The sequence below is a fragment of the Molothrus aeneus genome, chromosome 1, assembly GCF_037042795.1.
Source record: "Molothrus aeneus isolate 106 chromosome 1, BPBGC_Maene_1.0, whole genome shotgun sequence".
Taxonomy (NCBI): Eukaryota; Metazoa; Chordata; class Aves; order Passeriformes; family Icteridae; genus Molothrus; species Molothrus aeneus.
Genome location: NC_089646.1, coordinates 2804060 through 2827803, shown reverse-complemented (window position 1 = coordinate 2827803; position 23744 = coordinate 2804060). Strand labels below are relative to the sequence as shown.

At 50.0% G+C, this 23744-nt stretch overlaps 1 protein-coding gene across 2 annotated transcripts; it reads right to left on the bottom strand.

Moving 5' to 3' along the window:
• Positions 1–1024: 1024 nt before the first annotated feature.
• HHATL (hedgehog acyltransferase like) lies at positions 1025–22617 on the bottom strand. 2 transcript variants are annotated; one of them, XM_066554750.1, is made up of 12 exons: positions 22410–22617; positions 20365–20515; positions 19705–19772; positions 18805–18918; positions 17559–17753; positions 15256–15465; positions 10881–11052; positions 9395–9539; positions 9023–9058; positions 7496–7697; positions 4119–4260; positions 1025–2154 (listed from the first exon to the last, which is right to left on the bottom strand). In XM_066554750.1, exons 2-12 carry the CDS (start codon positions 20468–20470, stop codon positions 2030–2032), a joined length of 1515 nt encoding a protein of 504 aa, XP_066410847.1. In that variant the 5' UTR covers positions 20471–20515; positions 22410–22617; the 3' UTR covers positions 1025–2029. The 2 variants fall into 2 exon arrangements, with proteins under 2 accessions (XP_066410847.1, XP_066410930.1); XM_066554833.1 differs by lacking the exon at positions 22410–22617 and adding an exon at positions 20931–20966.
• Positions 22618–23744: the final 1127 nt, after the last annotated feature.

Genomic DNA, 23744 nt, shown 5'->3' with positions numbered 1-23744 from the left:
CATTCAGTGAGGGTGGGGGTGTCCTGTGCAAGGCTGAGCTGGTTGAGACAGCACCAGGGGGCTCAGACCTCCTGGGCTTGTCAGATCAGCAAAAGCTGAAGGGAAAACTCCTGGAAAAGGAGGGCAAAGCCCAAATTCTCCCATGAACTGTCTCTAACAGATCACTGGCTGGGTTGGTGTCTAAGATTAGCTCCTTCTGGCAGCTTCAGCAGCTGCAGCTGCTGGGTAAATATAGCCTCTTAGTGGATGGGCTATTTTCTCTCCTGAAGTGTCCCAGTCAGGAGGGCAGTGCAGAGTCACTGGGCTTTGCCATGTGAGTCACCCACTTGGACACTGGGAGCTGACTCTGTCCTCCCAGGCAGCCACAGACCTGAGCTGAGCCACCCCAGGGACAGAGCCCGTGGGGACAGCAGCTCAGGGAGGTGCCACCTGTGCAAGGACACCCCCACAGAGGGCAGGAGAGGAAGCCAACCCTGCAGGAAGCACACGGTGGCAGAGCTGGTCTGATGGAAAAAGTAAAGCTGAAATAACGGAGATGCCAAAAACATCTATGAAAAGTCCAGCAGTGACAGATGTGCCAAAAAGGGATGTGACAAGATGCCACCAAGGCACAATGCCTGCCCCTTACTCCCAGCACTGTTGGTCAGGCTCCCAAAAGTAAAACCAAGCTGGCTTCTAACCCAAAACCCACATGGGTGAAGTTTGCTGGCCACAGGATCAAGATATGTACAAAAGCAGAGTCAAATTGAAGGTGAATATGAATCCAGTGCAGCCCAAACTCCAGTCTGGTGATGACACCCAACAGTAGAGTGAAATTAAAGGTGAATATGAATCCAGTGCAGCCCAACCTTCAGTCTGGTGATGGCAAATGGGTTTCTGCTGCAGTCACAAATGTCTTGTGTCACTTTTTTTGGGGGAGTAGGTGAAGACCTGCCAACAGATCCTTGTCCTCTCAGCTCTGGTGTCTGGGTGTTTCCAGGGGTGTCACCTGCAGCCAGCAGCATTAACAGGGATGAGCAGCAGGTGCCAGAGTTACCCAACATTTATTGGCTACATAAATAAGAGACATTTACCAGGGACTTCACAAATTGCTTTGGCAGAGCTGAAAGCTGGCTAGGAACCCATCCTGCTTCCCCCACAGGGATGCACCAAGGTCTCGACCCCACTGCAGAGGGGTGTGGATCCTGCCCCCAAACAGACAGAACTCAGACATAAGGCCACTGAGAGTTACTCTAAAGTGCAAGAGAGCTATTTCTGTGTCACAAACCCACCTTTTCCCCAAGGCACTGTGTTTCACACACTCCCAAAGTCTGATTCTCCAAGGAGTCTCCCATAGGCTTTCCCTCCACCACCTGGCCCCACTCCTTGCCCTTCACCTGGGGTTTTTCTCCTTTGATTGTGTTCAGCTGTGTGCTCACTGGGCTGTGCACACCAAAGGCAGCTGAGGAAAGGGATGGAGATGAGCAAGGGGTGGCTACAGCACCTTCTGTCCCTCAGCCATGGGCAGGAATGTGAGCTTAGACCTCTGTCTGTGGCATGTAAAAAAAACTGAGGTGGGGTTTGGCTTGAGTCCCAGGACACATGTCACAGCAGGGTGGTCACATCAGTCTCAGATCCAGCAGTGCAGGGCCCTAAAACCTCCAGCCATGGGGCCTGGAGTCTTCTCTGGGAGACAAGGGCTGAGGGGGAGCCCAGTGCTGGTGCACCAAGCATTGGGGGAAGCAGAGGGTGAAATCTCTGGGCCTGCACACTTCAGAGGGTCAGGAAAACAACAGGGATGGCTCTGGCATGGAAAAAACATCCTGGGAGCTGCCTCAGCATCCTGCCACGTCTGGGGAGACTGTGAAACACCCGCTGTGCCTGATGGAAAATCTTCCCTGCAGCAAGGGGGTGACCTGTGCCTTCCAGGTGTCTTCTACGTGGATGAGCTACAGCAGTCCGATTGTCAGGAGGGCTCGGAGAGCCCTGACCGGTGCCTGGCCTGGCAGCAGTGGCTGGAAGGGAGATGAAGCTTCAGGACAAGCCTCCCCTACTCCAGCTTGGCCTTGTCCCCCTTCTCCTCCTCCTGGATGGCCAGGATGCGCTCGCGCTCCTTGATCAGCTGCACGCCGCAGTAGGTGATGAACCAGATGGACAAGGTGCTCTCAGGGAAACCTAGGGCAGGGAGGGAGAGCTGGTCATGCAGCTGTGCTGGCCTGACAAGGCCACTTCTTCAGCCCAGCACAGCTGCCTCTCAGGCGGGTTTGGGAGGTCACACAAGCTCATGGTGGCCAGTGACATTTTTTTGTCATAGATCCAGCCCTGCAGCTTCAGCAAGAGGGAAATCCTCAGGCTTGGATTTTAGGTGAAGCTGTGCCTGAGCCCACCAAGGGGGAATGCTGGAGGGGTTTTGAGCCCCTCTTACCCCCAAAAATCCTTCTGCTCCCCAAGTTCAGAGGTCACGGTTGGCTTGCTGCCCATTGAACCTGCCCATGTTTATCATTGCTCAACACTGTGACCTTCTGGAATCTTTGGGCCCCACTGATGCTGAGATCAACCCCAGCCTTGTCCTGCCTCATTTCTTCTGCTCCAGCAGACACCCTGCATCATCCCAAAGGTGACAGGTACAAATCCTCGTCCTGCAGTCTGTACATTTCTAATCAGTGCATTGTGGCACTGTTTTGAAGTCTTCTTGTCCTGCACTTAGTGAGGACACAGTGTCCGCCCAGGAAAATACATATTTTTGTCACCTACGTCAGTGACTGAGCTCTCCCTCCTCTTTGGAAGGGTCTGATGGTGTTTGCAATCACAAATCTGGTCTCCACAGCACAGGGGTGGATCCAGGGTTTGTTCCTGCTAAAACAGGAGCTGTGCAATGAATAATGCAACCAGCAAAAGCCAGCGAGCTCAGCGGGCAGGCACTCCTGGCACAGCGAGTGTGACATTCTCCATCCCCATCCCAGAGAGGGCTCCTCAGGGCTATTTATACCCTGGGCAGCTCAAGAATACTTCAGAACAGTGCCACAATCCACTGATTAGAAATGTACTGATCCAGATTGCAGGGCAAGATGTATTCTATCACCATCTGTATGGCAGTTGTCTCTTGTCAGGTGGGCAGTTTGCCTTATCTCTTCCACAATCACTCCTCCCTCAGGAGGGGACATCTGCTGATAACAGCCATTGAATGTCCCTGCATGGCTGATAAGAACTACAGCATCCCCCTGGGAGATGTGAGCCCAGAGGGAGGAGCCAAGCATTCCTACCTGGATATAATCTGGAGATCTTGGAATAACTGCACGGCTTCTGCACTGGATTTCCCAGAGGAACAGCAGCTGCCTCTTCCCCTGGATCTTCAGAGGAAGAGACTGCACCTTTCTACAGGATCCCTGCTCCAGCAGAGCCACCCCTGACACTGCAGGAGGGCTGAGCCACAATTCCAATGGTTCTGCTGCCCACACCCTGACCCACAGGGTGTCAGGCTGGGTTCTGACCCTGTCAGTGTTGTTCTAGTTTACTGCATTGTTTATTTTATCCTTTTATTTTCTTCCCTATTAAAGAACTGTTATTCCTGCTCTCATATTTTTGCCTGAGAGCCCCTTAATTTCAAATTCATAGCAATTCAGAGGGGTGGGGAGGGTTTACATTCTCCATTTCAGGGGAGGCTCCTGCCTTCCTCAGCAGACTCCTGTCTTTCCAAACCAAGACATGCAGGATGAGGATTTGTACCTGTCACCTTTGGGATGGTGGAGGATGTCTGCTGGAGCAGAGCAGAGGAAATGAGGCAGGAGGGGTCAATCCCTTTCTCCGGCAAGGGGACATTTCACAGGCAGGGACTGAGCCCTGCTTGGTGAGGTGAACATCACCTCTGCAGTGCTCCAGGGAGGCTGAGCCAGGCTCAGGCTGGCCCAGGAGCTGTACAAGCACACCTGGCAGGCAGCTGGCACTCCAGAACACTCAGTGAGGAGCAGGAGGGGCTAAGAAACCACTTTTTGCGTGAGAATTAAGGACATTTGGAGCAGCCACATCACAAACCAGTGACCAGGGCACTTTGGACCCAGAAGGATCCAAGATCCCAGTGCTCAGCTCCCACAGCAGTTCAGACAGGGGTGTCTCAGTGGGGAAGGCTGGCAGCACCTTACCCGTCACGAGGAGTCTCTTGGTCACCAGCAGAGCAAACTCCAGGCTGTTGAGGGCCAGGATGTTGTAGAGGACGATGGCCCAGAAGTTCACAGCCCCAAAAGCTGCCCTGATCCGCCGAGACATGGCCCCTGACAGCTTGGCCTGTGGAGGAGAGAGGAGCAGAGGGAAAAGGGTCTCTAAGGGAAAGGGGGTGACTGGGGCAACCTCAGCTGGATCCCAGAGAGGAGGCAAAAATCAGAGCAGCTTTAAGTGCCTCTGGAATGAAGAAATGAAAGGACAAGGGAAGGACAAAACTGCTCTGCTGCTTTAGGGACTCTGGGCTGGGTCCCATGAGTAGGGGCAAGATGTTAGACACAGTTTCATGGTAATTATAGAATCACAGACACATGGAAGGGTTTGGGTTGGAAGGGATCTTCAGGATCATCCATTCCACCCCCTGCCATGGCAGGGACACCTTCCACTGTCCCAGAGTGCTCCAAGCCCTGTCCAACCTGGCCTTGGACACTTCCAGAGATCCAGGGGCAGCCGCAGCTTCTCTGGGCACCTGTGCCAGGGCCTCAGCACCCTTACTGGGAAGAATTCCTTCCCAAAATCCCATCTAACCCTGCCCTCTGTCAGTTTGAATCCATTTCTCCTTGTCCCGTCCCTCCACATCCTTGTGACAAGTCCTTCTCCAGCTCTCTCAGATCCTCTTTAAAATGAAATGGTTGAGTCCTGCTTTCTCCACCTCTTGCCACTCCTCAAGGCAGAAGAATCTGTTGTATCCCAGGATTATTATTAGCCCTACATGCAAATCACTCCTGGCTCCTGGTAAAAATAGTTTCCTAGGAATTACAGGAAAGAAAAAAAAAGCTCAAAAGCCAATGACAGCAGCAGAGTGGAATTGTCAGTGGCACATAATCTCCAGGATCAGCTGCTGTGAGTGGAGCAGGGAAGGAGTTCAGAACAGCCTCCAAAGAGCCTCCAGGCTACTTAGGGCTGGGAATTGTGGTGCTGCAGGGAAGGGGATTTCACTGCCTCGAGAGCCCTAATCTGATTAGGAGTTCAACCAGGAGAGCAAACGGGAGGATTGCTCTCCACGGTTTGTATTCAAAATAGATCTTTAACTAATTTAGGACCTCCAGGATTTAAATTGGGAAAAAGAAATAGGGAGCTTGTGATAATTTATTTGTAATTTGAGATGTGAGGCATTTGAGATGTGATTTTTTGAGTTGTGGTTTATTTTTTTATATTTTATTTTTTTATATGTGGTTTATATTTTATATATTTATTTGTATTATATTTTTACATTTTAATGGAAGGAATATATTTTTTGGAAGGAATTTGAGATAGGATTTTGGAATTGTGGTTTATTTTTTCCTGTGTGGTTTATATTTTATGTATTTATTTATGTTATTTTTTATATTTTAATTTTATTTTTATTTTGATGATGTGATTTTTAAAAAATTATATTTTTATTTTTTATATTTATGTGGTTTATCTATTTTATATTTATATTTAATTTTTTATAGGTAGGAAGGGGGAATTTGGCTTATATTGTTATAGCATGGTTTAGAGTGTTTTAAGATTTTTAGTTATGATTGTTTAAGAAGTTATTGATTAATAAAATACTGTTAATAAGGATATTACGGTTTTGATTTAATTTTTAAATATTTTGTTGTATGGATTTGTGTTACAGTGTAAGTTTTTTTAGTTAATTGATATATCTCATGATATATAAATTATAAATTATGTAAATGATATATAATTATAAATTATACAATATACATGTATATATTATATTATATATAAATTACATAATTATATACAAATTATATATAATTAGATATATATTATATATAAATTTATAGAATTGCATTTTAATTTTTGTTTATTTTGCAGTTATTTTATATTTTAAATTTTAAACTTTAAATTTTTTAAATTTAGTTTAACATGGTTTTGTTTTAAACTATAAATTTATATTTTTGGTTTTAGTATTTAAGTTTGGAAGGTTTTTTTAAGGTTTTGGATTAAATCTTTGGTTTAATTCTAAGCTTGGGTTTACAGGTCTAAAGTTCTGAGAGTTTCTTGCATTTTGGATTCCAACAGGAAGATAACTGTTTTCAGGGTGGAAGTTTTAAAGATTTTTTTTTCCAGTATGTCCCTGAGATATCTTGGTCCCAAACAAAGACAGGGCACAAATTATTAAAATTATTATTAAATTATTATTAAAATTATTAAATTATTATTATTTTAAAATAATTTTTTATATCATCCAAACGATTTTAAAAGAAATCAGATCAAAACCACTGAGAATGCCAAGGTGCTCTGTGGAACAAGAAGAAATTAATCCCATAAGGAAATATGTAAACATTTCCCCCTAGGATCTGGATATTCCCCATAGAATATTCCCCATATGCATAGACCTATTCCCAAGGACAGATATTGACAGACATCTCAAATTTTGTGTCCATCTGTGGCACTTTGATGCCTCATTGGAGATTCACTCCTGCTTCTCTTGGACCTCTGTTTTCCCTCTGGAATTTCCACCCCAATCTAAATTCCCTGTGAGCAGCACAGGGGCAGGAGTTGGTTTGCTCTGGGTGGGTGACAAAGCGCATGGAATGAGGGGACACAGAGCACCAGGACTGAGCTTCCCTTGCACAGCTCAGTGGCTGATCCCAAGGCTTGTCCAGGGACAGTTTCCATCCCTGGAAATGTTCAAAAAAAACCCCCATGGATACAGCACTAAAGGATGTGGTTTAGTGGTGGGCATGGTGTTATGGACATATTTACTGAAAAATACTTTTGGTAGGATTTTTCTCCTGAGAAGCTGAGAGGCCTCAGAAACAAAATGTAACCAATGGTTATCTGCTGCTGTGGAATGCAACAGGTGCATCTGGGATTGGTCTCTTGTGGTTGTTTTTAATTAATGGCCAATCACAGTCCAGCTGTGTTGGGACTCTGGTCAGGCACAACATTTTATCATCATTCCTTTCCTTTTCCTTTGCTAGCGTTCTGATGAAATCCTTTCTTCTATTCTTTTAGTATAGTTTTGATATATCATTTTCTTTTAATATAGTATCTATCATAAAATAATAAATCAGCCTTCTGAAACATGGAGTCAAGATTCTCATCTCTTCCCTCATCCCGGGACCCCTGTGAACACCACCACAGTGGTGATCCAGCTGGACTTGCTGGTCTTTTCCAGTCTTAATAATTCCACGGTTTTGAAGGCCACAGCAAAGACCTCCAGATCTCCAGGCAGGAGCCCCATGGCATCCCCAGGGATTCTGCTCTTCCTCCTCACCCAAAAACCCAACCCCTGCAACCCAGTGTGAGCTCCCTCCAGGCACAGGCATTTCCCAGCCCCCTGGAGCTGTCCCCACGCCCTCACCTCCAGCTTGGCAAAGGGCCCCAGCTGGAAGAACTTCTGCACCCAGAGCTCGAAGTTGAGGCCGAAGCAGTTGACGAGGGACCAGATGTAAACGACCTGGCAGGGCCCCAGCCAGAGCGTGGTGATGGCAAAGGTGGTGATGCTGGCCACCAGCTCCTTCAGGATGTTGTCGTGGTTCTCTCCAATGTGGTCATACACGTACCTAAAAGCCAGGGAAGGTGGTTAATGTTTTTTCTATATAAATTATATAATATACATTTATATATTATATTCTATAAAATTATATAATGATATATAAATTATAAATTATACATAATGATAAAATAAAATATATATTATATATATTATTATATATTAATTTATAGTATTGTATTTTAATTTTTTGTTTATTTTTTGTAGTTATTTTACTGTTTTATATATCATTATATATAATTCATATATATAAATTATAAATTATATATAATGATAAAATATATTTTATGAAAATATATGGACATATTTTATGAAAAATACTTTTGCTAGGATTTTTCTCTCCTGAAAAGCTGAGAGGCCTCAGAAACGAAATGTGAACAATGATTATCTGCTGCTCTGGAATGCAACAAGGGCATCTTTGATTGGTCTCATGTGGCTGTTTTTAATTAATGGCCAATCACAGTCCAGCTGTCTCAGACTCTGGTCAGTCACAAAATTTTATTATCATTCCATTCTATTGCTTTCAAGCCTTCTGATGAAATCCTTTTCTTCTATTCTTTAGCATAGTTTTAGTATATAATTTTCTTTTAATATAATATATATCATAAAATAATAAATCAGCCTTCTGAAACATGGAGTCAAGATTCTCATCTCTTTCCTCGTCCTAGGACCCCTGTGAACACCACCACAGGTTGGTGCTCCCTGTAGTCCAGGAGATCCCTCTGGAGTTTCTTTTCCCAAGCTCCTCTCACAGAGAGGTCAGCCCAGAACATCCCAGTAAAACAGGAGGGATGTTATGGCAATAAATTGATTTTTGCTGTGCCCCAACTGCTTGGGACTTGTGTTCCTACCAACCTATAAATACTCAAGGACAAAATATCCACCTTTCCTCCTCTGGCAGGTAAAACTGGGGTTCCCTCAGACTTGCTGGTGCTCAGGATTTTATCACAAAGCAGCCACCACCCCCCTCAGTGGAGGTTTGCTGGTGTGAACTTGTGGATGAAGGGAGCTGAAGGGCTGAGGCAGGTGCAGATGGAGATACAGTACTCAGTTCCCCTTTCCTCCTGGAGAAATGTAAAGCTGGCTCTTCCTCCTCTGAGGGAACCCTACACCCACCAGACCTAAAGGGATTTTGGGACAGCACTCTTTTATTCCCAGCTTTGGAGGAGGGGGCTGTTCTTTGTGCAATTAATTCAATGGGTTTGGGGCTAAACAGAGCAAATAGTGGGATTTATCCAGAAGAGAGGACACCCCAGCTTTGGGATGAACAGCATGTGATGCTTCATTGCTCTGGGATGGATGAACCAGACTAGAGGTGCTCAACCAGACACTTACTTGCACAGCCAGTCATTAATCCCTCTGTCGAAATGCCTAAAAATAAGATAAGAACATATTAAAACACACAATGACAATAAAAACCCGTTGAAACAGAGAAAACACCCAATCCCCTGGCAAGGCACATCATGGACCTTGCTCACAGAAATCCTCCAGGCTCCTTCCTTGGACAGATCCCGCTAGAGACGTGGCTTAACTTTTCTCCTTATCCATTTCTCCCCACCTAAGAATATTTCCCTGGGTTCTGGCCAGGTCCAGGCTGTGGTTTCAGGTGGTCTCCAGCTCAGAGAGCAGCTGCCCAGGACTGCCCAGGAGTCCTCCCCTCCGCACAGGTCCTGTCCAGCTCAAACAGTCTCCATTCAGGGTACTCACGTTTCAGCAAAGATGTAGAGCATGGTGATGCATTTTGGGGGCTGGGGTGGGTCCAGGTGGTCCAGTCTGGCAATGGTGTTGATGACACCAAACATCACAGCAGCCTTCACCCAGTCATACACCAGATTGGAGTAGGCCAGGCCAGCTGGAGCAAAAATGGGAGACAAACAGAGAAAAAGGAACACGGAATGCATCAGGATTTCTGCAGAACAAACCTTTTAAAACTAATTTTTTTTTAAGAGGCTTGAACCAAAGGGCAATTTCTTCTCGGGGTATTAGGGAGCAAACTGCTTATTGGTCTTAATAGTCCAAGAAATTCTCTTTGTACAGTAATTTATTCCATCATTGTGCCTTCCCTCTGAGGCTTGTTAAGCCTTGATGAACTCATCACAGTTCTCAGGTCTGCCCTTTGAGGTTTTATTGGCACCTCCATCAAAATCCCCCCCACCCCAGCTCCCTCTGGCCATGGATGTCATGCTACAGCGGAGCCAGGGTCAGAACCTCTGCCTTAGAGAGGTCTGACACTGGGAAACAAACCCTGCAGGAACAGCTACTAAAGATTTCACGTCTCTGCAAAGAGCTGCTAAAATGCCCCTGTCTTGGTGGGATCCAGCTCCCAGATTAAGGGAAAATCTGACCACTCCCACCGTGGTCAGGACAGTCAGAAGAGCTCAGCTCCCTCTGGAGTAACATGGGATCCACCTAGCCAGGGCTCTTGGGACACCCTAAATCCATGTTAGTGCCACTCCAGCTGCATTAGGATTTTATCCTGGCCTCGAGCTGCCACTCTGGAGACACAGGAGGCTCCTCCAGCCCTGCTTGTCCTCTGCTGTGTGGTGGTGTCTGAAATGCTGCCATCACACATGGATTTGATCATCTGGAGCCCTCCCTCCAGCTGCCAGCGCTGCTTCCATCACTTATCCTGGGGATTTGCCTTCTGGAGGTTGCTAACCCAGCCATGCTTGGAGAACACCCACCTTTAGGTAGAGATTATGTTGCCCTGGACATTGTCCATGTAAGTGTCCAACAGACCCTTTTGGGACAATCCACAACCTCTCTGGGCACCTCTCCCAGTGTTTGACCACTCCATGGACAACTTTCCTTACATGCAATCAGGCTTTGCATTGCTGCACGTGGTTTGCTTTGTCCTGCTGATTTTTCAGAGGTGCTGAGCTCCCTCCCAGTCCAAAGGTAACAAAAATAATTTGGTGCTCAGCTTCCTAAACCCCAAACGAATCAATTTACCCTGTGGAAAGGCCAGACCAGCACCATGTGCTTTCCAGAGCCACCCAACCTCCAACCCAACCTCCAGGGCCACCAACCCAGCTCTGTGCATGGCCAGAGTGAGGATGAGGAGTTTTTTACTCAAACCTGTCCAACACAGGCATTCCCAAAGCCTCTCAGGGGTGTGGATGGAGATCTGGATCCCTCCCCACTGCCTTGGAGCTGAGGACAGGGGAGAAGGTGCCCAAGCACAGCCACTCACCCAAGGACCAGTCCGAGAGGCGGTTCACGAACTTCAGGTCAGAAGGGAGGGTGAGGATGTAGAAGAAGTGGAAGAAGATGTCCACAGCCACGATGGCCCCCACGTGGAGCAGGGCATTGACACGGATGCTCTTCATCTCGTCGTCCTTGCGCCTCAGCTCGCGGGTGCTCACCTGCAGGGAGGGACAAACAGGGGCAGTGTCGCAGACATCTCTTATGAGAAATCCTCTCCTTAGGATTTTTCCTCCTGAGAAGCTGAGAGGCCTCAGGAACAAAATGTAAACCATGATTACCTGCTGCTGTGGGATGCAACAGGTGCATCTGTGATTGGCCCATGTTGGATGTTTCTAATTAATGGCCAATCACAGCACAGCAGGCTCAGACTTTCTGTTCGAGCCACAAGCTTTTGTTATCATTCTTTCCTTTTCTATTCTTAGCCAGCCTTCTGATGAAATCCTTTCTTCTATTCTTTTAGTATAGTTTTAATATAATGTATATATCATAAAATAATAAATCAGCCTTCTGAAACATGGAGTCAGATCCTCATCTCTTCCCTCATCCTCAGACCCTGGTCACAGGGCAGGGCTGAGCCCAGGGACAGGATGGGCATTGTTCCTTCATCCACAAGGATGGTCAAGGTCCAAACAGGGATTGATTCATCCTTCCCCTTTAGAGGTCTGTCCTAGGGTGACGTTATGATACCTGTATCCCCATTTGTGTGTTCTGTTTATGCTGGATATTATATTCTGTGCCTTCAAGACTGGCTCTGAAGAGTGAAAGTTTTGTTTTGGTTTTGCTATCAGATGCTCCCCCATGGCTGGCGGGACACACAGACAGGGCAGTACATGGTGCTGCTTTGGCTTTTTGCTTGGCTTTTCACTTTGCTCTCGCTCTTGCTTCTGCTTTGCTCTTGCTTTTTGCTTCTGCTCCTTAGCTAGTTTAGCTAAACAGTCCAAATTTTTTCCTGGACTGTTTCTCCTTTCCCTTTTTCTGGACCTACTTGAGCCTGCTCTGGACTGGGACCTGGGAACACTGAGAGTTTGCACCTTGTGGCTGCAGCAGCTGCCCCAGCACAGGAGGGACTGAGAACAGAGTGACCACCCCCAAGAGAGACTTTCTGAATTTGTCATCTCTTTTTCAGAGTGGTGCCATCTGCTATTGTTCATTTTGTGTGCTGGGGGTGCTGTGCCTGTTAAACAAACAGGTTCTTTCCACTTCTCCCTGAGGAATCCTTCCCAAACTGCTGGGGAGAGGGGCTGTGTGGGTTTGCTTTCTGGAGGGGCCCCTTTTGGAGGTTTTCTCCCAAATTTGCCCTAAACCAGGACAAGGTCACACTGTGGACTACATTGCCCAAATTTCCACTGATTAAGGAGTTCTCAAGGGCTGGCTGAGGTGAGCACATGCACAAGGAGCAGGACCTGTCCCACCCACAGCAGGGCTGTCCCTATTGCATCACCCTGCTGCTCCCAGGGGGTTCCCAGCAGAGCAGATGTGTGGTCAAAGGCCTGGATGTCCTCAGGAACTCCAGGTGGGCTGAAATCCACTCTGACCAGGGAGCTCCCAGGGTTTCGTGCTCTTTCTGCAGCGATGTGCTCAGGAAATCAACTTTGCTTAAGGACAGCCCCTTCCAAAAGGCACTGAGAGGGAGCAAATGCTTGCACCCATCACATCTCCAGGATGGATTCCAGGGTTGGAATCTCAGCCTGACAGCTCTGCCAAGGCCTGGTGTATTTTTGTTCAGGGTCATCTGGGAGGAAGAGGAGAGCTGATGATGGCTGAGGCTTCTGTTGCAGATTCCTGCTGTAAATGAGAGGGAGACTTGCTCGAGGGGCTGTCCTGAATTGGTGAGACCCGATTGATGGGGATTTCATTTTTGCTGTCTCCTGCACAAACAGGGCCTGGGGTTTGCCTCCAGGAGCTGCCACATCTCTGCTCATTGTCACATAGCCATCGCCAGAGTGAGCTCTCAGGATTACACGGGGCAGAGCCACTTCCTTGCTTCCCCGCAAAATCGCTGCTGTATTCAAAATCCTCTTATGTTTATTACTTCCCCTTTATTCCCTGCGAGAGGTGGGAGCTCTCCCTGCATAATCCACAGGCTGCTGCACCAGCCCTGTTGTCAAATCCAGATGATTCCTGAGAATTAAAGCCTTTGCCATATTTTTTTCCGTGCCTGTTAAGTACCAGGTGCTTTGAGGATACAAAGAGATCACCGGACCCAGGTCTGAGGGAGGACAGGCTCTGCATGGAGATGTGTGGGTGGGCACAGAACCCTCCTTCCATGGAATCACAGAATGGCTTAGGCTGGAAAAATCCATTAAGATCATTGAGCCCAACCATTAACCCAGCACAAAACCCTGTCCCCAAGTGCCACATCTACACATCTCTGAAATACCTGCAGGGGTGGTGACTCTACCACTGCCCTGGAGAGCCTGTTCCAATGCTTAACAACCATTTCCTTGAAGAAATTATCTTTATTATCCTATAGATAGGATAATAAACCTCCCCTGGTGCAACAACAAATGTGAGGATGAGAGGTTGTTTGCTGTCATTCTCACATCTGTGTGTGGTGCCAGCGCTTGGCCATCACCCCCTTGGGATCAGGGCTGTGTCACTGACACTCCCAGCCCTGGAAAGGGGCATTTGTTCCCTTGGTCTCAGTGAGAAAGATGCTTCTCCACCCAAATTTGGCTGGCCAAGCCCTGGTACAGATGAGTTCCCATCTCACATAGGAATGCAGGAGCTCCACCAGGATGCAGGACCAGTAGGATCCAAAGGGACAGATCCAATCTCTAACGGGACCATTCATCCCACCCTGGGGAAGGTTCCACCTGCCTCCTGCCCTAATTGCTCTTGGGCAATTAAGAATTCACCCCTGCGTCCAGCTGCAGCTCCAGCCGTGCAGGGGGATGTAGCCAGGAGATGGCAGTGGTGGCCAGGCCAAGCCAGGACCCCTGGCCAGGGCAGGGGAGAGGGGCTGGGGACTTTAATCCTCGTGCCTTTGGGGTTTGAAGCAGCAGAGAGGGGAATTGCTCATTAAGAGGCTTTAGACAGCCTGGTTTGGGGTTGTGCAAAGGAGCAGGAATAAAACTCCCCCTGGATGCAGCTCTGCAGGAGCAGTGGGAGCTCAGGTGTTGGAGACATGAGGAGTTTCCTGTCCCCATTTGTAGGTACCTGGCTGGATCCCTGATAGGGACACCAGAGCTGACCTTATGATCTTCAAGGTCCAATGCTCTAAAAATCATTTTTAGTATGTCCAGTAAGACCTGAGGGCTCTTGTTCCTTTTAAAAGGCATCATGAAGCTGTAAATTCCACAGGTGAAGAGCAGGCAAGGAGCAGGACTGGGATCATGGCTCACCCTGGAGGAAACATTCCAGTGCAAACCCTTTCTTAGGCAACCAAAACCAGCTCCAAGTGTGAGAGAAGGTGCTGGGCTGGTGGGCCTTCAGTCTTCTCCTCCCCACGAGGCTCTGGCTGCTCTCCCCTGCCCTGGGCTGGTTTTTCTTCTGAATCCACAAATGTTTTTCCAAAACATTCTTGTATCCAGGCATCAGTTTGGGTCCAAAAACTCAGTGTGGCTGTTCTTCTGCAAAAGGAACCAGGGGTGGTGGTGGTGGTGGGAATCCTCCACAGCACCACTGCTGACCAAACACCCCCCCTTGCCAGCATCACCAGCTTGCTTTGGTGGCCAGGGCTGATCCTTGGTGCAGAAGGAGGTTGAGGTGGGAAGAGCGAGGGGGGACACAGCACTGCTGGTTTCCTTGATCTTGGACTGTGGAACAGCTCCAGAGGTCCCAGCCCAGGCTTCTGCTGGTGTTTTCCAGTTCTGTTTGGAGTCTGCTCACCCAAAAGCTCCCTTGGTTGTGTGGAACAGGCAAAGACTTGGGGCACCAGGCTATTAATGGAGCCCCTGATTGCTGGAGCTCAGCTTTCCACCAAATCTTATTTGTTTCCTGAGAAATAACTGGATCTAAAGAAACACAAACCATCCCTGGGTGAAGCAGCTGCATAGAAATGGGAGACAGAAATGTCCTTGCTGTCACAGCATGCAGAGATCCCATGTGCGGTCCTCACCATGAAGGTGCTGGGGTGACAACACAAGGAAACTGAGGCACGGAGCAGTGCCCAGGGAGCAAGGACATCACAGCAAGATCTTCCATTGTGAATTGGCCAAACAAAAAAACCCCAAAAGAAGCTTAAAAATCCATCAGTTTATGCCCTTCCCCACAAAAATGCACAGCCACAGACTAGAGGTGACCACAAGAAATTCTACAACCATTTGCAACTTCACTGTGGCAAAAGTTGGGGTTTTTGACCACAAGCAAATAAATTCTGGGGGGAAATCTTGCTCCAGCCTGGCCTCAGGCTCACTCACCTGGGTGTGGAACTGGTCAAAGGTCATGACAGGCCCGAAGAAGAAGAAGGGGAGGTAGAAGTTGTACTTGAGGAGGTCGAAGATGGAGTAGATGCCCTCGTCCTTCTGGGAGCTCTCGAGGGCGAAGCTCATGCAGCGCATGATGGTGAAGGTGCAGCCTCCGTAGAAAAGGACATCTTGGAGATCAAAAGCTCCTGTCACGAACCCACTCTGGGCAGGAAACAGAGATTAACAGAGACAGAGATTACCACCAGGAACGTGGTGTCCCTTCTGTGCTGCCTCGCTGTGTGGGGAACACCACTCCTGGGGTGTCGCCGTGATATTTTATGGAAAATCCTTTTGCCAGGATTTTTCTCCTGAGAAGCTGAGAAGCCTCAGAGGAAAAGAAAAACAATAATTATCTGCTGCTGGGGAATGCAACAGGTGCATCTGTGATTAATCCATGTTAGTTGTTTCTAATTAATGGCCAATCACAGTCAGCTGGCTCAGACTCTCTGAGAGTCACGAGCTTTTGTTATCATTCCTTTCTATTCCTTCCAAGCCTTCTGATGAAATCCTTTCTTCTATTCTTTAATTATAGTTTTAATCTATCATTTCTTTTTAATATAATATACATCATAAAATGTGGGATCTCAGCACATCGTTCCCGATGTCCAGAGATGCCAGGAGAACCCTTGGGGGGGTCTCGAAAATCCTGGAATGTTGCCAAGAGTGTTTGGTGGCTTGATTTTGATCCATCCACAGAAGTAACAAGAGTTTGAGGACAAGAGAATCACTTTAGAGTGAAGGGTGTAAAAGGGGCACATTTATAGGGTGAAATATAAACTTTAAGGGTTTTGGTACAGGGGGGTTATGGAGACAAGATGGAGGGATCAGGGCGTGTCTCGTCCTTCTTCTTTCTTCTTCTTGTCCTCCATCTCCTGTGGTGATGTTGGCACTTGGGGATTGGTCCATGGGGAAGGTGCACTTGCCAACATGGGTGAAAAGTATTGGAAAATAAAGGTAAATATCATGTACGTAGATTTTAGTATAAAAAGACACGACCGCCCCGTGGGTGGTCAGAGAGTGCCTGTGACTGCTTGTAGATCAGACCTCTGTTGGGCAGACAGAAAATTTTGTAGATAAGAAACAATAAACAATCTGAAGACCGAAAAGCTGAAGAGTCCAGACTCGTCCTTTGAAACGCGTGCCACCCAAGAACCAGCCTACCCGTGTCAGGGCAGAGACAGACAGCTGGACCCGACAATAAAATAATAAATCAGCTTCTGAAACATGGAGTCAAGATTCTCATCTCTCCCCTCGTCCTGGGACCCCTGTGGGGCAGCAGAGAATTGTGTGAGTTCAGGGGACATTAAAGCCCATCCAGTGCCACCCCTGCCATGGCAGGGACACCTTCCACCATCCCAGGCTGCTCCAAGCCCCATCCAACCTGGCCTTGGGCACTGCCAGGGATCCAGGAGCAGCCACAGCTGCTCTAGACACCCTGTGCCAGGGCCCCTTTTCCACTCTCACAGTGAGGAATTTTTTCCTAGCATCTCCTCTAGCCCTGACCTCTGCCAGTTTAGTTTTCAGTTCAAGGAAAACCTCTAATTATGCTCTGACACCAATTGTCTCTGAAGTTAATGAGCTGGAAGGAGAAAACTGGGGCTCGATTTCCCAGCTGGCTCCTGCAGCTCAGAGCAGTCAGGAAGTGGTAGATCCTCTTGGCCGTGTCACCAAGCAGCTGTTGGTCACACAGGCTTTGGTTTGGGTGGCAATGTCACCCTGTCACAGGTGTCCCCACAGAGTAAAGCAGAGCCAGTTGCTTTGGGATTGATGGAGAGGGAGGGAACACATCTTTGGAGGCAGGGAGAGACAGCAATGTCCTGCTGAGGGATTGAATATTTTGATAAAGTCCTGCCTGGGCTTCTCTCCACCCACCAGTGAGATAAAATCTTACCTAGGCTGTCACCTAAGAGATGAGCATCACTGAATCCATCTCAGCTCTCTGTTACAGCTGGGGAAACTGAGGCACAGGGCAGCAACAGGCTGACAAATTGCTGCCTGAGCAGCAAGCAGGACTCAGATGTCCTTTGTTCTGGAACAGCATGAAGCCACCAAAACGTGACATAAGCACTGTGGGATTACTCCCAAGCTCACACCTCAACAGTCCCTTCCCTCTAAAATGCTGTGAGAGCTCTGATACAGCCAGGAGAAATGGCCAGGAGGGCCTGGGGATGCCCCAGGAGCCCTCCTGGGGGGTGACCCCGAGGAGATGGACACCAGTGGGCTGGAAATGGGGCAGACACACGGCCAGGACCCACCTGCCATGAGCCAAAGGGCTCCACCTTGAAGGAGGCGAGGCAGCAGAGCCCGGCCACGTAGCAGAGCCACTTCTGCTTGGCCAGGGCCACCGAGTAGAGGAGCAGGCAGTGGGACAGGATGATCATCAGGTAGAGCAGCCCCATGCTGGCCAGCACAGCCAGGAGCCCGTAGATCATGTACATCACAGCCCGGTGCTGGGGAGAGAGCAGCTGTGGTCAGCGTGGGGAGAGCCCTGAGCCCAGAACGTCCCCAAAACCCCTTCTGTCAGAGCCCTGAGCCCAGAACGTCCCCAAAACCCCTTCTGTCAGAGCCCTGAGCCCAGAACGTCCCCAAAACCCCTTCTGTCAGAGCCCTGAGCCCAGAACGTCCCCAAAACCCCTTCTGTCAGAGCCCTGAGCCCAGAACATCCCCAAAACCCCTTCTGTCAGAGCCCTGAGCCCAGAACGTCCCCAAAACCCCTTCTGTCAGAGCCCTGAGCCCAGAACATCCCCAAAACCCCTTCTGTCAGAGCCCTGAGCCCAGAACGTCCCCAAAACCCCTTCTGTCAGAGCCCTGAGCCCAGAACGTCCCCAAAACCCCTTCTGTCAGAGCCCAGGACATTCCTCTGACTGCCCTGGAGGACTTGAGACCCTGGCAGGGGGCTCAGAGACCTTGGCATGGAGTCAAAACCACCTGTGCCTTTGATTTTAGCCCATGGAAACAATTCCCAACTTTGTGTGAGTAGTTACAAGCCACAGGGGTTTGAGTAGAATGATAGTGAATTTATCACAGGGTGAAAATGTAGAATTTTGGGGATTTAGATTGGGGGTTCAAGAGGCAAGATGGAGGAGTCTGGGCATGTCCTGTCCTTCTCCTTCTTCTTGTCCTCCATCTTCTGCTGTGATGGTGGCACTTCTGGATTGGTTTAGAGTAGAGACAGAGTGTCTAACACAGGTGATAGGTATTGGAAAATTATTGTAAATAAAGTACAGGTAGGTTTTATTATAAAAAGCCAACACCGCCCCAAGGGTGGTCAAGGTGCCACGAACTGACCTGCCAGACAGACCTCAGCAGGTCAGAGAAAGAATGTAATGGATAAAAGTAAATAAACAACCTTGAAAACCAAAGCCAAAGAATCTCCACTTCTTCAGTTGTGAAGCTGAACAAAAGACTCTTTAATACCTTGGGAGCCATTTCAGCAACAGCAAACCCGAGACCCTTCCACAGATGCCAGGCCACCCCTGGTGCTCTCAAATCCCTGCTCACCTGTGGCACGGTCATGGAGCAGATCTTGCCGAAGAGGACGTGTCCCGAGAGGGCGAAGATGATGATGTTCCTGAACGAGGTGAACCACATCACCCACTCAAAATCAGCCACATCCTGCAGGAGCAGCATCAGGCACTTTACTGCCCCCAGCTCCACAACTTTTAGAGCTTTTGCTTCCCATTTTCCACCCAAGGGCTCCCAAGTACTTTAGATCAGACATAAAACCCCAGGAGGGACGTGCAGAGGTCACTCATCCCAGCACACACAAAGTGGAGCATCCACAGCCCTGCAGTGAGGCCTCAGGTTTGGCTTTTATATTTTTCACATTCTGTGCTGCTTTAGTGTGTGGGTCTGAGCTTCACATCAGGGCATGCTGAGCTCTGTGCACAGAGCAGGGAGACAAAACAATTCCTGCTCCAGCTGGGCACCAAGGACAAATGATCCAAATCTCAGCCCAAGAGCACAAACCCCGTGGGCTGGAGAGAGAAAAACAAGCAGGGTGGGACTGCAGGGGCTAAAGCTGGAATGGGACAATGAACTGCAAGATGCAAATGGAGCAGAACTGATCCCAGGGAGAGAGCCCGGGAGCGCTGGTGCATTTTGGGGCCATTTTGGTTCATCTTGGGTGCAGCCCTGGCTGGGCTCTTGTGCTGCCCAAGGTGCATCCATGGAGGCCTTTGAATAAATCCCTGCTTTATTCTTTAGCTCTGTCCAGTTTCTCTGTTCTAGGTCAGCCTGCACAAGGCATCAGCAGGGCTGGTATTTTCCCCACTGCTTTAGGGAGAAAATTATGAGTCAGGTGGACCTCACAGAAGTGTGTCAGTAGCAGAAAAGCCAGCTCTGTTTCTCCACTGCCCAGGCTGCCTGTAGCTAGAAAAGCCCAAGCCCTTCCTCACTCACCATCTTCCTGCCAAAGTAGTGCCAGCCTGGCTTTATGCCATCCCGAAAGGCTTTTCTGTTCATGCTGTCTGCAGAAGAATCAGAGTTAGAGAAACAGCTCTGGGAAACGGGATCCAGGTTCAAGCCAGGCCCAGAACCTTCATCATTGTGATAATGAGCAACCAGGGCCCAAATACCCCACCCCAAAATTGCCTGATTGCCACAGACAACTAAAAGAGTCAGTGACAGCAGGTTTCTGCAGGAATTTTCAGCAAAGTCTTTTTCTCATTACACATTGCCTGGCTGATCCCATAAAGTTTTCAGGTTTGCGAGCTTCCAAACAAAAAAAACAAACACAAAAAAAAAAGCCAAAACCAAACCAAAAACCACAACCCAACAAAAAACCCCAACCAAAACAAACAAAAACCCCCCAAAACACCAAACAAGAAAGGGAATCAGCCCTGTGTAGGCAGGGTGGTGGTTGCCTGGTGTGGCACTACCTGGAGACCTGTGACAGTGGGAACAGGGACAAAGAGACAACCAGGCAAAAAAAAATCCCTTTAAAAAGGATTTGCAAGCTGTTTCCTGCAGCAGTTAAAGCCGGGGATCTGCTGCTGGTACCAGCAGCTGTAAAAGCAGGAGCCTGAGGGCCACGGCCCCTCCCAGGGGATGCAGCGTTACCTCTGGATGCCTCGAAGATGCCGCTGCCGCTGTAGAGCACGGCACAGGTCACCACGAGGGCATAGAAGCCCAGCTCGTAGCTGGGGAGCATCGCCTTAACCCCCATGGTGGGAGGTGACAGCCCCGGCCGGCACCAGGGAGGGATCCACACCTGGGCAAGGGAGAGAGCAGAGAGGGGAGAACCGGGGGAAAACGAATTTAGCAGGAATTTAGGGTCCCTCAAACACCCTGAATTCCTGCTGCTCCTCCCCAGCCCTGAAGGCTGAAGGGAAAGGAGAAGAGGGTCACACCTGGGTGCCAAGGGGTTCCTGCAAACCCCACCCGGGAGCCAGGATTTGGGGCCAGGTGTTCCTGTTCTTCCCGTTATCCCGATGTTCAGAGCTGCTCCAGGATGGGCTCCCTCCAGCGTTTCCCACCTCTAATTCCTGCTTGGGTCCCTGGAGGGGATCCAGGACACGGAGCCACCGCTGATGGAGGGGACGCGATGGGTTTCCCCACCTCCCCATTCACCTCGCCCAACCTCCTGCTCTCGGGGGCTCCCAAATCCCCGTGATCCCAAAATTCACCTGCCAGGAGACTTTATGAGCCCGCAGACACGGCTGAGCCCCCCCCGGCGGCATCAGCAGCAATTAGCCCAGGGGCTAATTACTCCTGCGGGGTTAATTAACCTCGGCGCGACGTGCCTTGCCTCCCCGGCTGAGTGTCCGGCAGCTGCAGGCGGGAGGAGTGGGACAGGGGACGGGGACAGCCCCGCTGCTGGCACCCCCCTGCCACCATCCCTGAGAGCGCTGAGGGGATTAAGGCGCAAAAGGCGCCCGGTCACCCTCTGTCTGCTCTGGCATCCGCGTTGCAAAAGCTTCTGAGGTTATTAAAACCACTCCATGTTAAAATGAAAATAAAATGAAAATAATATTTAAATTAAAATAATATTTAAATTAAAATAATATTAAAATAATATTTAAATTATCGTTTTCATTTTAAGCGTTTATTTTTTGTTTGGTCGCCGGGGTTTTTAAGCGGGGGTGGGGGAGGTCCTTGGCAGCGATGGGGGGTGACCCCATCTCCCCCCGGCGTGGACCAAACGCGTTTCCCGGGGGGAATTTCGGGTTCATCCCGGGCGGAATTTTGGGTTCATCCCGGGCAGAATTTCAGGTTCATCCGGGGGGAATTTCGGGATCATCCCGGGCAGAATTTCGGGTTCAACCCGGGGGGAATTTCGGGATCATCCCGGGGGGAATTTCGGGATCATCCGGGGGGAATTTTGGGTTCATCCGGGGGGAATTTCGGGCTCATCCCGGGCAGAATTTCAGGTTCATCCGGGGGGAATTTCGGGATCATCCCGGGCAGAAATTCGGGTTCATCCCGGGGGGAATTTCGGGATCATCCCGGGGGGAATTTTGGGTTCATCCCGGGCAGAATTTCGGGTTCATCCCGAGCAGAATTTCGAGTTTATCCCGGGGGGAATTTTGGGTTCATCCCGGGGGGAATTTCGGGCTCATCCCGAGGGGAATTTCGGGTTCCTCCCGGGCGGAATTTCGGGTTCCTCCGGGGGAATGTCGGGGCTGTCCCCGCCGTCGGTCCCTCCCTCCCGGTGCGGGGCCGCTGCGGGCGGGCGCTGCCCCCGCTCTGCGGTGCCCCTGCGGCGGGAGAGCGCGCACGGCCGTGCCTGTAAAAAGCTTTTTTCCCCCTCCTTTCCACGCTTTCCAAAGCTTCTTTTTATTTATTTTTTTCCCTTCTTTGGCGAGGGAGCGGGCGGCAGGCGGTGACCAACCTCGGGGGCTGACGGGGACCCCTCGGATGATTTTAACTCTGATCGCTCCGGGCTGCCCAGGGAGGCTCGGGGGGGGGGTCCCAGCAGAGCCCCGGTGGCAGCAGGGCAGCATCATCCTCATCATCCTCATCATCCTCATCATCCTCACCCTCCCGCTCCCTCCGCGGCCCCCGGGCGGGCGCTGGGGACACGCAGAGGTGACAGAAAGCCCCGAGGTGTGACAGCAGTGTCACCACCCGCATCGTGGCCCCCCCAGCCCCGCATCGCTACTGACCTTGAGCCCCGGGGCCGCGGGGGGAGGCGGGCGAGGGTCGGGGATCCAGCGTCCGGCAGCGCGATGGGGACAGCAGGGGGACAAGGGAGAGGGGACACCCACCGAGGGTTTGGGGGCGGCCGGTTTGCCCTAGAGCATCTCTGAGCCCGGCTCGGGGAGCGGGGCAGGGGTGTTTTTGGGCTGCCGTCCCCCCAGCTTGGCCCTGGGGGAAGTTTGGCCGGGAGTGGAGCGGAGCAGGCGGGAGGTATTTTTATTTTAGAGCAGCGCTGCGGAGGGGGGTGGCTCGGGAGCTGTCTGTCACCGCAGCTGCTGAGAGGACCCGCGCCGGCTGCCAAACTCACCCCGAGCCAGGGGAGCCGGCCCGGGGAGCCCCGGGGCTCGGCAGCGCCAGGCAGGGACTGGCTCCCCCTCCCAGGGTGGGCTTGGGTCCCCGCTTTTAGGAGGGGATGTCCCCATCACCTTGTTCCAAAGGGAGATGTCAGTGCGTGGGGATGGGGAAACTGAGGCACGGAGCCAAAAGGAAGCGTGGTTCCTCCTCAGATTGGGCAGGGTTGAAATCGAAGCGAGGCTCGGAGGCTGCAGCATCTCCTGCTGCCAGGTGAGAAGAGTCAGGGCAAGAGGAAATGGCCTCAGGGTGTGCCAGAGGAGATTCAAGTTGGATATTACTGTAAATCTCCTCACTGAAAGTGTTGTCTGGCACTGGAACAGCGCAGGTGGAATCACCATCCCTGAAGTGTTCCAAAAATCCCATAGATGTGGCACTTTGGGGACATGGTTTAGCACTTGGAGTCAATGATGCCAGAGCTCTTTTGCAGCCTCAACGGTCCTGGAATCTCCACAAAACACCTTTGGGTGTTCCAGCATCCCCAGCAGGGGATAGGAAGGGGCAGGGCTGGGTTCTGGTCTCTGTTATCTCAGGGTGGAGAAGCCAGCACAGCCTCAGGGCCAGGCCTGTGCCCAGTGCCCACATCTGTCACCAAGCCCCTGTGACATCTGGGCACAGCTCACCCTGGGGATGCCTCCCTGAGCATCCCTGGGCTGCCTGAGGGGTCAGCACGGAGAAACAAGGCAGAGATTTTATGAAAATGTTATATTTTAATAATTTTATGTTGTTTAAATTTGGATTTTACAAATCCCTCGGTGGTTGGTTAGTTTTGGGGTGAGGTTCTGTGTTCTGGGAGGGAGGATCTGCAGCCCTGGGATCAGCCCAGCTCTGCTGCTGCGCTGGCTGTGAACAAAAAGGCTTTTTAACATGGTTTTGTTTTTCACCTGGTGCACACAGAGAGGCTCTCCCAGCCAGGGCAGTGTGCTGACACTTCCAGCACCTAACAAGGT

Coding starts and splice junctions, on each gene's coding strand:
- HHATL (XM_066554750.1), bottom strand. CDS start 20,470: ATGGGGGTTAAGGCGATGCTCCCCAGCTACGAGCTGGGCTTCTATGCC. Junction 11,053..15,255: donor TTGACCAGTTCCACACCCAG/GTGAGTGAGCCT, acceptor CCCTCCCTGCAG/GTGAGCACCCGCGAGCTGAG. Junction 9,540..10,880: donor CCTCTCGGACTGGTCCTTGG/GTGAGTGGCTGT, acceptor TTTTTGCTCCAG/CTGGCCTGGCCTACTCCAAT.